General features: G+C 34.3%; 1 protein-coding gene across 6 annotated transcripts; it reads left to right on the top strand.

Moving 5' to 3' along the window:
- The first annotated feature begins 4,800 nt into the window (after positions 1-4,800).
- LOC114194744 (uncharacterized) lies at positions 4,801-11,895 on the top strand. 6 transcript variants are annotated; one of them, XM_085665311.1, is made up of 7 exons: positions 4,801-5,269; positions 7,296-7,941; positions 8,032-8,120; positions 8,242-8,340; positions 9,481-9,626; positions 9,708-10,156; positions 10,284-11,895. In XM_085665311.1, the coding sequence occupies exons 1-7, from the start codon at positions 5,183-5,185 to the stop codon at positions 10,991-10,993; spliced, it is 2,226 nt and encodes a 741-aa protein (XP_085521437.1). In that variant the 5' UTR covers positions 4,801-5,182; the 3' UTR covers positions 10,994-11,895. The 6 variants fall into 6 exon arrangements, with proteins under 6 accessions (XP_085521437.1, XP_085521436.1, XP_085521435.1 ...); XM_085665309.1 differs by having other exon boundaries at positions 4,802-5,006; positions 5,129-5,269; positions 9,481-10,156; XM_085665308.1 differs by having other exon boundaries at positions 4,802-5,058; positions 5,129-5,269; positions 9,481-10,156.
- The last annotated feature ends 1,061 nt before the right edge of the window (positions 11,896-12,956 follow it).

Genomic DNA, 12,956 nt, shown 5'->3' with positions numbered 1-12,956 from the left:
TTGTCGAGCATTAAATGAACACAATATTCTAACTCTCTATCATTCACTTGCACATGTTTTTTAATATTTGCACCAAAAAGTTTAAACAAATGTCCTTATTTTAGTTCCAAAGCTTGTTTGGCTAATATTCACACCACTATTAATGTCATGTACACATTTTTTTCTTGGACAACCAACATAAAGAGATTATCAATACTCAAGACTAGCCATAATTTGGTAAGCTTTAAAAAAATTTCATAATTAGTGAAAGAAAAAATTGTTTACCATTCCTTATTTTAATATTATATCTAACTTTTGTAATTAATAAATATTCACTCTTGTTCAAGTAATTTGAAATTTACCTATCACTAACACAAAAATAACTTATAACGTTTGGTATTTTAGACCTGTGACGTCTGTTGAAGATCCTACGTCACAGCGAGTGACGTTAAATTGACATCTATTGTCTCTGAACAACCTCAATTAACGTCTGTTGTATTTATAGCAGACTTTAATTGATGTCTGTTGTAGGAACAACATACATCAATTTGTGGGTTTGTTTTTTCAAATTTTTTCCTCAATGTTTTCTCCACTAAACCCACGAAAAATCAATATACAATACATGATACACCACAAAAAGTTTAAAAAATGTCTAAGTACTCTAGGTATCTCAAATAAAGTTGTAAAGTATGAAAAAATTGGTAAAAATTACTACGAAATAAAAAAAAATACCTTAAAGATGGATTTTTGGCCAACACATATGTCACCCCCTTTCCAACAACTTTTATCTTTTTAGCGTCTCCATTCGAGGTTTCTGAACAATATCTGAGATATGAACACTCTAGAAAACCCTAAAACGACTAAAATGAAAGACAGGATGAGAAAACACAAAGCTTAAGGAGCCTTGAGAACAGAGCTGCACGAAAAAAAATCAGTGAGAACAAGAAAAAAATGTTATAGAAGGCATCGAAATAACATAAATATGAGTGAAAAATGAAACAAAAACCACTTTAGAAGCTCCTCGTCATCGTCGTAGTTGCTAAGTGACCTTGGAAGCTCGCGCGAAGATAAGAGTGAAGAGAAAATGAGGTCCGCACTGGTTATTGTCACACGGGAGTAAATGATTTTCCAGATGATGCTGGAGATGCTTAGAGACAGAAAGAGTTCTATCCTAGGGAAATATTATAAGACATTTGTATTTGTGTTATTTATTCTTCCATTAGCTTTGGATTTTTGAATTGTAATAATTACATTCGAAATTATGAATTTGAATTTAAGCGCGATGGACGAATTTTAAATTTCTTGGGTTTTGGGATTAATAATATAAGATGATTTGAACTTTATTTATATTTATTTATTTTATTAAGTAATATTCAGTTAGGACGTTACAAATTCCAAATTTCTTGAGTACTTCCTCATAGTACTTAGATTGAGATATGAAAGTTCCTCCTTCCATTTGCTTAATTTGCAGTCCAAGGAAGAATGTCAATTCACTCATCATTAACATTTCACATTCTCCCTACATAATACTTGCAAAACCTTCACACAAAGAATTATCAGTTGATCCAAAAATTATTTCATCCACATATACTTGAATAAGCAATATATGATCACTTACTCTTTTAATAAATAGAGTTAAATCAATTTTTCCTCTCTCAAAATCATTTTCTAACAAAAACGTGCTTAATCTTTCATACTAAGATCTAGGTGCTTGTTTCAATCCATAAAGTGTTTTCTTTAACTTATAGATGTGATTAGGAACTTATAATCCTCAAAACTAGAAGGTTGTTCAACATACACATATTTTTTAATAAAATCATTTAGAAAAATACTCTTAACACCCATTTGATACAATTTAAATTTCATAATAGAGGCATATACAAGAAGTAGGGAGTATAACCACTAACCTTGCAACCGGAGCATATATTTCATCATAATTTATACCTTCTTCTTGTTTGCATCCTTTTGCAACAAGCCTAGCTTGGTTCTTGATAATGTTTTTATCTTCATCTAACTTGTTTCTAAGCACCCACTTTGTTCCAATGACTTGATGTGAGTCCTCTTTGTTTCCACTTTGTTCCCAAACTTCATTCCTTTCAAATTGATTTAGCTCCTCTTGCATTGCTATGCACCATTGGTCATCTTGAAGAGCTTTTTCCACATTCTTTGGCTCAATCTGTGAAACAAAAGGCTACATTCATACAAAAATTTGTCATCTTCCTAGTAGTTACTTCTTTTTATATGTCTCCCATGATGTTGTCCAAAGATAATCCTTGGTGATCTCTAACTTTTTGCAAGATCTTCAGGTTGAGGGAGTGAATTCTCATTTAAGTATATTTCGCCAAGTGCCTCCTTAAGATATTCTTCATCACTTGCATTTGACTCAAGAAGGTTCTCCTCAAGGTCTACAATTTCATCAAAAACAACATGCATAGATTCTTCTACATTTAAAGTTCTCCTATTAAAGACTTTATATGCTTTACTAGTAAGAGAATATCCCAAGAAAATGACTTCATCTGCTTTAGAGTCAAATTTTCCTAAATTTTCTTTTCCATTATTTAATACAAAACATGTACATCCACAAATCTTTAAATGATCAACATTAATCTTTCTACCTTTAAGCAATTCATAACTAGTCAGTTCAAGATAGACCTAGTAAGCACTATATTCAAAACATAATAAGCAATACTCACAACATCAGCTTAAAAATATTTAGGAACATTTGATTCATTTAACATTGTTCTAGCAAGTTCCTCTAATGGTCTATTTTTTCTTTCTACAACTCCATTTTGTTGAGGAGTTCTATGTGCAGAAAAGTTATATAAAATTCCATTTTCTTCACAAAAATTTTCAAATAATTCATTTTGAAATTTGCTCCCATGATTACTGCTCAATACTTTGATTTTCAAATCTTTTTCATTTTGAATCAATTTTTCAAATTTCTTAAAAGCTTTGAAAGCCCCACTTTCGTTCTCTTATCTAATTGTACTGTGATTTATTTTAGTGATTTAGTTAATCTCATTGTTCAAGATATTAACAATTGGATGTAGGGTCTTTTGATCCGAACCAGTATAAATATTCTGTGTTCATCTTTTCTTTCTTACTCTCTTTATTAATTTTCAGTTGCTTTAAAGAAAAGAATCTTTAATTTAAATGATAAATTTTGGGAAAACCTTAAAGTATTAATTTGTATTAGTCAAACCAATTCAACCCGCTCTTGTTTTTGTCCACACATGAAACATTTCGTTGCATAATTCTAACACAAACTTATCCAATCTCATATCCTGGTAGGATGTTTATACCCTATCCCAAACTGATATGATCTCATACCTTTATATTACTCAACATTAACTTGTTCTCCTTGACTAAGGTGTGGAACAAGATATTTTTCTCTCTAAAGGCTAAGGATAAAATAATGAAACGATTAGGCTTAAAAAGAACAAATGATTAACACATATCAGGGTTGGTTATTTAACTAACTAACTTTAAACACATAAATAAAAACAATTGTCTTTATCCTTTCTAACCATTTATGTAATTATATTAAAAAGAATCAGACAAAAATCAATTTCATTACAATAATTGCTTCCCTTATAACTCTTTACACACAAGCTCAGAACACTCAAATATTAAAAAATATGGTCATATTCTCACATTAAACAAGAAATGTCTAAATGCAAACGTACCAAACTATCTCACAATCAATGTATAACACAAGTTATCTCAATTATATAGACAATTATGAGACTAGAAAATTAATACTCGAGAGAATCTAACACAGTTGACCATCCAATTTATGTAATTTGAGAATATAATTAGAACAAGTTTATATATATATATATATATATATATATATATATATATTATAGAAATATTATCCTATCTTAAGAAAAAAAAACTAAGAAATGAAGAGGGATGGAGAATTGAATCCTTAACAAAAAAAAAAAAAACATAAATAGATTAGTTATTCACCTGAAGAATTTGATTTTGTTTTTTAGGAAATTTGATGGACTTATCTTTTCCCTTCAGTTTACTATCATACATAAATAATTTTTTAGGTTACTAAAAAATGTCTACATCTTATTTATAAATTTCTATATTTGTTTGATATTTACCTATGCTAAAATTTAAGACATTATATTTCTCTATTTAAATTGTTCTTTAGAAAGGAAGTTGAATAAATGAAAACTAAAAATGTGATTTCTCTTAAAAAAAATAATGAAAAGACTCGAAGTAATTATTAAACCATAATAGGAAAATTAAAATTAGAAGAAAATAGTATAAAAGAATTTAGATGTGACCACAAGAAGAGCTAATTTAATTTTAAGAAATACTATTATCAATACATATAATATTAATAAGTTTGACTTGAATTATTTATTTCAAAACAAAACCAACAATTTAAATGGAACCAATCAATCACGTTTATTTAAAAATGTTAATAAGTTGTTTAAATTGAATAATCTTATTAATAATAAAAATTAAAAAAAAAGAGAAATAACTATATACTAAAATAAAAATAATATAAAGAACGAAATTATAGAATTAAACTACATAAAATAGTATATATTTATTTTATAAAAGTAGACAATGTAAAATTAGAACTGCATGAATTCAAATGGTTCCGTTTTATAAAAGTTTTACATATTAGATTAATTTGAAGCTAAAGTTTCAAACTAACATATTAGTACTCTACTAATTTTATATTGCCGAACTTATAAAAATAGAGAAACACCGCAAGAGAAATTATTACTAGGACACGTGTCACCTTTCCATTGGCAAAACCAGACTGCCCCCGATTGAGAGTGAGAGAGTTGCCACGCAACGATGCCCAGTAAAACCTGCTCACACAACTTGACCAAACTACCTGTATTCATAATCAACGGCCTCCGTTCTCTCTTCCCTCAAACACAAGATAGATCAACGCTCCAAAATCCCCGAACATAACCTTTCGTGTCAGTTTCTGTCAGCCTCGGATTGCTCCACCACCATCACCTGCACCCCGCTTTTATCCACACCCTCCTCAGGTGCTGTTCCCACTGCGCTCAACACAACTCCACCACTTCCTTTCGCTTTAGGGTTCTCACTTCTCACTCTGCGCATTTTCTCCATTTCCTTGTTCTCTTCTTATATAACGCTGTTTCCGCAGTGGTTATCATCGTGGCTCTCCAGTGGTTTCGTGGAATGTTTGGGATTTTGAGAGATGGAGGGCGCGTGGCAGAGGAATAGTGATTCGCCGTTTCAGCCGTCCATGTCTGCGACGGTTTCCTCCGTACTGGCGCCGGAGCCGGTAACCTGACTCTGCTCTGTTTGTTTGTCTGAGCTGTTTCTTTCGGTTACTGTGATTACCTGTGCGTTTCGGTTGTTACAGTTTAGTTCTGTTCGACTCCGTGTTAATTACGCATTTTCATGCCAATTTCCACATAAAGAACGTGAAATCTACTATGCATTGCTTAGAAAAAAAAACACGCGTCGAGTTGTGTTGGATGATAAACCAAATATGCAGTAATGCGATGACGAACGTACGTTTCGTGAGTGTTCTTATCTGTAACCTGATAAATTGCTTTGTTGTTTCGATGCAATGCAATGTAATTTATCATTGTTCAACCGTGATGACCATGTAAACTCTCCGTAATTTTGTTGGTGCCGTCATTATTGTCATTATTAATATATATATATATATATATATATATATATATATATATATATATATATATATATATATATATATATATATATATATATATATTCCTACGAACCAATGCTATTTAAAGAAATTATGTATCGTGTCACGTGATTCGCATAGTGAAAGATTTTTGTTTCGTGTTTATTTAGGTTTCGAGTTCTCTATGAAATGGAGTCTACTTGGAAATCGTCTATGTTTGTATTATGCTCACTCCTTGAACTAATAATTGCTAATGTGGTTGTGTTATAGCGATGCGTTATTTGCTGTCTCTTTTAATGAAGTTTTAGTTGAGATATTACAGTACTAATACTAATAGTCACTACGTTTCAATTTATTTTTTATAGGAACCAATTCTATTTAAAGGAATCATGTATTGTGTCAAGATTTGCATAGCGGAATTATTTTTGCCTCATTTATTGATGTTTTGAGTTTGTAAAAAAATTCCAATAGTGGGACTCAAATCTAATTGAAAAGCGTCTATGTTTGCACGTATATACACTTGAATTAGTTAGTATCTGGTGACGTGGCGTGTATTAGTGATACTTTATTTGCTGTCTCTTATAACGAACTTTTAGTTGACATATCACAGTAGTTTGATTGGATACACTAATTGTAGTAAATTTGATCGACCAAGAACATTCATTGGAAACTGGGAAAGCTTTTTTTCTTTGGAAATAATGCATCTGCTCGGGATCTGCAGGTTTTCTGTTTTTAAATTAAAAAATTAATATAATGAGAAAGAACATGGATGTTAGGACCCCAAATGTCCTTAATTTTTTTTTTCTTAACAAGGTCTTTACTGACAATTAAGAAATAATATTCCGTCTAGTTTTGGAAATTTCTGACAGTGGTGATGAATTGCTGAGCAGAAAAGGTTTGCATTTGGTTGGTAGTTTTCGGTTTGGGTGGCCTTTTTTAGAGTGGATAGGTTTTCATTCAACTTACAAAAATGATATTATTAATTTGGTTTGTTTTGGATCTCATTACTGCTCCTTTAGTGCACTAATTGTAAATTGTTTATGTGGCCTTGCCTATGATCATAATTTGTTTTCCGTGGAGGCTACTGTTGTCTAGTAGCTTCAAAATTCGTTTGAGCATGATGGGAATTTTTTCATAGTATTTATTCATCTTTGGGAATAGCACGCTCATCTTCAGTTGCAACCAAATGAGTATGAACACTTAAAATACCGGCTTACCTATGTTGGATACTTTGAATAATCCTAAATGCATTTTACATTTTTTTCTTCTTTTTCTTTTTGAACTTTTATGGCATTATAGACGGAAATACTACAGATACAATAACTGGAGAAGTTGAAATATTTTATCAGGTGACAACAGCTAATGCGCCCTTGCTCTCTTTTAAAACAGTGATTATCTTTTGGTTTAAGTCTTATGTATTTTGTTAATTTCATTCTTTATATTTTGTATTATGGTTATTTAATGTTCTAACAGTTATGCTGCATCTGGCTCACATGTTGTATCTATGCTTTATAGTCGCCAACTTTGCATGTACTACATCATTAATAATACCGTCTTTTAGAATTTTTTTCTCTTTCTTTTAAGATCACTGTGTTTTTAGTAGTACTCTTGCTATTTTCATAGATCTCTTTTATCACGTTCTTTTAAATAGGAGATGGATGCAAGTTATCTTTATCCACAATTTGCCCATGGTTTAAGATCAAAATTTGTTGGAGGGAAGCAAGGCCCTATTTACCCAAGCTTTCCCCTCTCAACCACCCATGGATCAGGCCAAACAGATGCTGGAAATTCTTTTCTGACTCTACTTTATGGTTCTCCATCCTCGTTACGGTATGATTTTCAGAATATGTCTGAATGCAAGCTTGGCATGTCATCTGGTGATTATACTGATGCTATTGGGAATTCTGTTGTTGGTTCTATAGAAAGTGGAACCTTCCGGACATCCGGTGTGGGGTTGATAACAGAAAATTTGGTTAACTGTAACCTGCAAAGTTGGGTGAATAATTTTCCTGAGATTTCTTCTAGAGCAATGGTTGGTTTGAATAATAGTAGTAATTTTGTCTTCCATAATATCTGGGCAAGCAATACTGCTACTCAGCACACAGTTCCTGGTGATACAAAAGTGGCGGAATCTTTTTCTTTTCCAGGTCAGTGCCGAGGTACATGCACTGCATTTGGTCTGAACGGTCGCTGCTCAGATATTCACACTACACCAAATGTTGCTTTAGAATGGAGCTCATCTAAGTATTCAACTCCTTATATGAGTGGGTGTCCTCGTGTGTTCTGCATGGGAAAAAGTGAGTGGTAGAAGCTTATAGTGTCCTATTGAATAAGATATATCCTTGGTTATTGTATAGATAGCTCACATTTCCAATTTTAATTTAAAGGTGGCCAGCTTCTTCTTAGCCATACAGGGCTTCTTGGTGTTGTTTGCTCATGCCATTGTTCCCACATGTCTGTTCTTAAGTTTTGTGAGGTGAATCCCGTAAAACTGGTTCTACTCTATAACAATGTTTAATCACACCCTTCTTGAGCAGTTGATTTCACAATTTTATGCACAATTAATGCTTACTGGTTTGTCTTCTCTGATATTGCAGCATTCAGGTTTACATGGCGGTGATCCAGGGGATGCTGTTTGTATGGAGAGTGGGGAGACCATTTCACAATGGCGGAAGCTTTACTTTTTGAAGTTTGGGGTAAGTCGTAGCTCTCATGCAATTTTTTTGTTGATGTTTCTTGATATATAATGTATGCTATTGTGTTTTGGAGACGAGTGTTTGTACTTTATCTTTTGCTTATTATTACATTAGGAATTTATCATCTTCTTTGTTCTGAGTGTTGATGCTTTCCTTTAAGTTTTTCCACTGAGCATGGAATCATAGATTTCTTTTCCATTCTTCAAGTTTATTCAAGATTTGAGGATGTCATGTTCTGGTCCCTAAAATTTTATTCAGTTGCTTCTATTTTCTCCTTTCTGTTGGAAGTTTTCTAGTACACATAAGCTGATGTTTGTTGTTTAGTGTGTTGGGTTGGAGGGAACAGAGAAGAGGGAGGGAATTGTTTTATCCTAATTTGGTTTAAAAATTTGGAGGGAAAGGAGGGGGGTGATAAGCGAACTAAATTTCCTGCTTGCTACTTTTGTCTTCCCTCTAATATTGGGAGGATTTTAAGAGTTAGGAAGATGATTTAAATTGTTGGACTGTGCAAATTAAATCTTCTTTATGACACTGGTTGCCATATGCACATTCTCTAACACTGACAGTCAAGAAAGCTAATCATTAAGCTAAACTTCTCCTATGCTACAAACTATTAAATCTTATATATTTATATAAATTGTCACTAGCAAGTTCTTTTACTTATTTGCTGACTAATGACTTCATAAATTTCCTATTAGATTTACGATCATACCACCAAACCATGAATTGTATTTCTTATTCAGTCAGCCTGTCCTGTTTTTGTAAGTATGTTTTGCATGGGGTAAAATAGCAACTACAAAGTAATATCGATAACTCTAGATATTACACTTTAGATTACTGTACAACCCAAACATGTATGCTAATCTTATATTTGTTCATCCTAGTCATAGTTATAGTCATTCGTGATGATTATTCTTTCATTAGGGCATTGTAGTATTGTTATAGGCAATGACACTTATTTGTGTGAACTCTTGCTAACTTATTACAACAGAACCATATTTTAAACTGTGTGTGCAAATTTGATAAATCTGTGCATTCATTTTACCTTTCCTTTTGTTGTTGGCTTTAAGAATTGAATTTCTTATTTGCATGTTTGAAGCAACGAGAACACTCGATGGTGATACTTTTATGATGCTTTAGATTAGGTCTCTGGGGAATGAGAATGAATGGGACTGGCCAGAAGTATTATCAACAACAGGAAGTCTGATGAAATCCAATGCATCGGCATTTGATATGTCCAAGACTAATTTGTCTCATATTTTGAGTTCATCTGCAGTCATGTCAAGGTCTGGAAAGTCTTCTGACTATGTCATGTGTCCAAATAATGCTCATATGGAGAACAATTTATTTATTGGTACATTGTCCAGAAAACAAGCAACAACAATCCAGGATGGTTGCAACATTCCACTCAAAGGTTTTACTGGTATTTCACAAAACAGCTTTGTTGGTCAGTTGAAAAACCAATTAATGGAATCTAATCTTGCTATGTACACAACTGCACCAAATTTTGGTGGAACTCAACTGGATGATGGTTGTCACCCTATACCTCCTTTCCTGGATTCTCTGAAAAGGAAAGTAAGTTTGTCAACTGTCCACTCACCTTTGCAAACACCAACAAACCGTTTGAAAGACCATGATTGCATGAAAAAAAATGCAAATGGTCTTGTAGGCAGAGATGCGGCTTCATCTAATGTTGACCTTAGGCTTGGTCAACCACCTCAGACAGGAAATCCACTTCCATCATTTGTAGAACCACTGCAGTTTAAGGCCCTTGCCAGTACACCAAAATTGCAACCTCAGAAGCAGATGATTAATAGTGCGTTGAATCAATGTTTTGTTTTAGCTTATTGCTTGAGTGTTATATTGTATCTATTATTTAGTCAGTGTATTGTCCTTTTGTTTAATTTTGAAGAAACCTCTTAACAATGTACGTTGTACATTAGATGCAGACCTCAGCAGGGGGGAGGGATTACAGAATAATTTTAGCTATGCTGCTGCTTCATTCAAAATGGTTGAAGAATTGCCTCAGCTTAAACCCAAGAACTATATGTCAGCGGTGAGTAAGGCTTCTGTTAAAGCTAGATCAGAAATACAAAATGTGGCTAAGGGTGTATCATTTTCACCATTTTTGCAAGTTGATGTACCTGGAAGAAAGACACAAGCTAGTGAAATTTTGTGGGTTGATGACAGCCCTAACATGCCTAAGAAACTATATTCTGATTATGGTCACACAGGAAGGCAATCAAATAAATCTGTCGTAGGGACCAATAAATATTTGGAAAATGATATAGGTGTGAGCTTTGCCGAAGATTCTGGTGGCAAAAAAAATCTGGGATTTGGAATTGGTCAGTTAATGGAATATCCAAGCTCCATCATGAGATCTGTTGGTGGTTATGATAGTTGTATTTCAGTTGTTCACGAAAAGATGCATGAAGCAAATTTTGAATCTAGCTTGCCATCAGATACATCCGTTCGTGCAAATATTTTGCATGGTTCACACAATACGTCTTCTCATGGGCTAGAAAATTATGTGAATCCTCAGACCTCCATTCCATTTAAAGATATTTTGAAAGCCCCCCCGTATCATGTTTCAGTTTCTGTGTCAAATCAGACTCCGACTTTGCCACAGCAGCAGGCCATTAATATGTGTTAGATATAGTTTGATATTATTAAGATATTGTTAGATATTGATAACCACAATATCAAACAATATCTTCTATTTAATCTTTTTATTTTCAGTTACTCTTTTTACTTGTACCTCTTTCTATTATAAATAGATTACCCTATGTGTGGTTTATACACAAGGGAGATTAATCTCAATCCCTATCTTCTTTATTCTCAACATGGTATCTAGAGCTTAAGGTTTTTTTTTTCTCCGCTATCGCTGCCTCCACCTCTGCCGCCACCACCGCTGCTGCCACTGGAGCCGCCGGCGCCACTGCCGGCGCCGTCGCCGGAGTAGTCGCCGGAGACGCTGCCGGAGCCGTCGCCGGAGCCGCCGCCGAAGTCGCCACCACCGTTGTCGTCGCCGGAGTGTTAGTTCCGACCGGCGACCATACAGTTTTGATCATCCCTCACGCGCCATTCGAAGCCGCATTCGAAGCCGCGTGTCTTCCAGTTCCTCTATGGCGTCTTCCGCTGCCTCTTTCTGTTCTGAACTCTCTTCTGTTTCATCCGATATACTTGTTATGTACAACAAATTTCTCAAATGGTATAAGGATCAACAGTTTTCTAGTTCCACTGCATCTGTTGCTCACACAGGTACATCTTTTGTTGGTCTGACTCAATCTTCTTCTCCTGGTCCTTGGGTTTTTGATTCAGGAGCCACTGATCATATTACTGGTAACAAATCTTTGTTCTCTTCTTTATCCTCTACTAATCCTTTACCTTCTGTTACACTCGCTGATGGTTCTAGAGTCTCATCTCATGGTGTTGGCACTGTTAAACTTTTTCCTTCTTTAACCATTGATAATGTTCTTTATGTCCCTGGGTCTCCTTTTAACCTGTTGTCCATCAGTCGCCTAACTCGTTCTCTTGATTGTGTTGTTTCTTTTACCAACAATTCTGTCTGTTTACAGGATCGGAGTTCGAAACAGGTGATTGGCACAGGATATGAGTCTCATGGTCTTTATCATCTTCGTCCCTCTACACACATTGGTGCAGTTATGGAGTCTCCCTCTCTTATTCATGCTCAGTTTGGTCATCCAAGCCTTGCCAAGTTACAACAGCTTGTCCCTGCCTTGTCCAAGTTGTCTCGTTTGGATTGTGAGTCGTGTCAATTAGGCAAGCATACTCGTACTTCTTTTCCTCGTAGTGTCACACGTGATGCTTCGTCCCCTTTTGCCTTGGTTCACTCTGACATTTGGGGTCCTAGCCGCGTTAAGTCTACTTTAGGTTTTCAATACTTTGTTACTTTCATTGATGATTACTCCAGATGCACTTGGTTATTTCTAATGAAACATCGTTCGGAATTATTTCATATCTTTCAATCTTTTTTTAATGAAATTAAAACTCAGTTTGGTGTTTCTATTAGAGTTTTGCGTAGTGATAATGGCCGTGAATATCTTTCTCATTCTTTCAAACAATTTATGGCTTCTCACGGTATTCTGCATCAAACTTCTTGTGCTTATACCCCTCAACAAAATGGTGTAGCTGAACGTAAAAATAGACATCTTATGGAAACCACTCGCACTCTTTTAATTCATGGCGAGGTTCCTGAACGTTTCTAGGGTGATGCCATTCTTACTGCCTGTTATCTCATTAATCGTATGCCTTCTTCGGTTTTAAAGAATAACATACCTCACTCCATTTTATTCCCTCATGAACCTCTTCATCCCTTACCTTTAAGAGTTTTCGGGTCTACATGTTTTGTTCATAATTTTAGTCCTGGTCTTGACAAGCTTTCTCCTAGATTACATAAGTGTGTTTTCTTAGGGTTTACAAGATCACAAAGAGGATACAAATGTTTTTCTCCTTTTCTTAACCGTTATTTTGTGTCTGCAGATGTCACCTTTAATGAGTTCTCCCTTTATTTTAAGAGTCAATCTTCACCTCTGACTCCATCCAATCCTGACAACTCTTCTAATACCTTTAACGTTCCTATTGTTTGTGACTCT

This window comes from Vigna unguiculata, chromosome 8, assembly GCF_037176805.1.
Source record: "Vigna unguiculata cultivar grain cowpea cultivar isolate G323 ecotype 2 chromosome 8, ASM3717680v1, whole genome shotgun sequence".
NCBI lineage: Eukaryota > Viridiplantae > Streptophyta > Magnoliopsida > Fabales > Fabaceae > Vigna > Vigna unguiculata.
The sequence above is the reverse complement of the archived record's forward strand: the minus strand, read 5'-3'. Positions and strand labels throughout refer to the sequence as shown.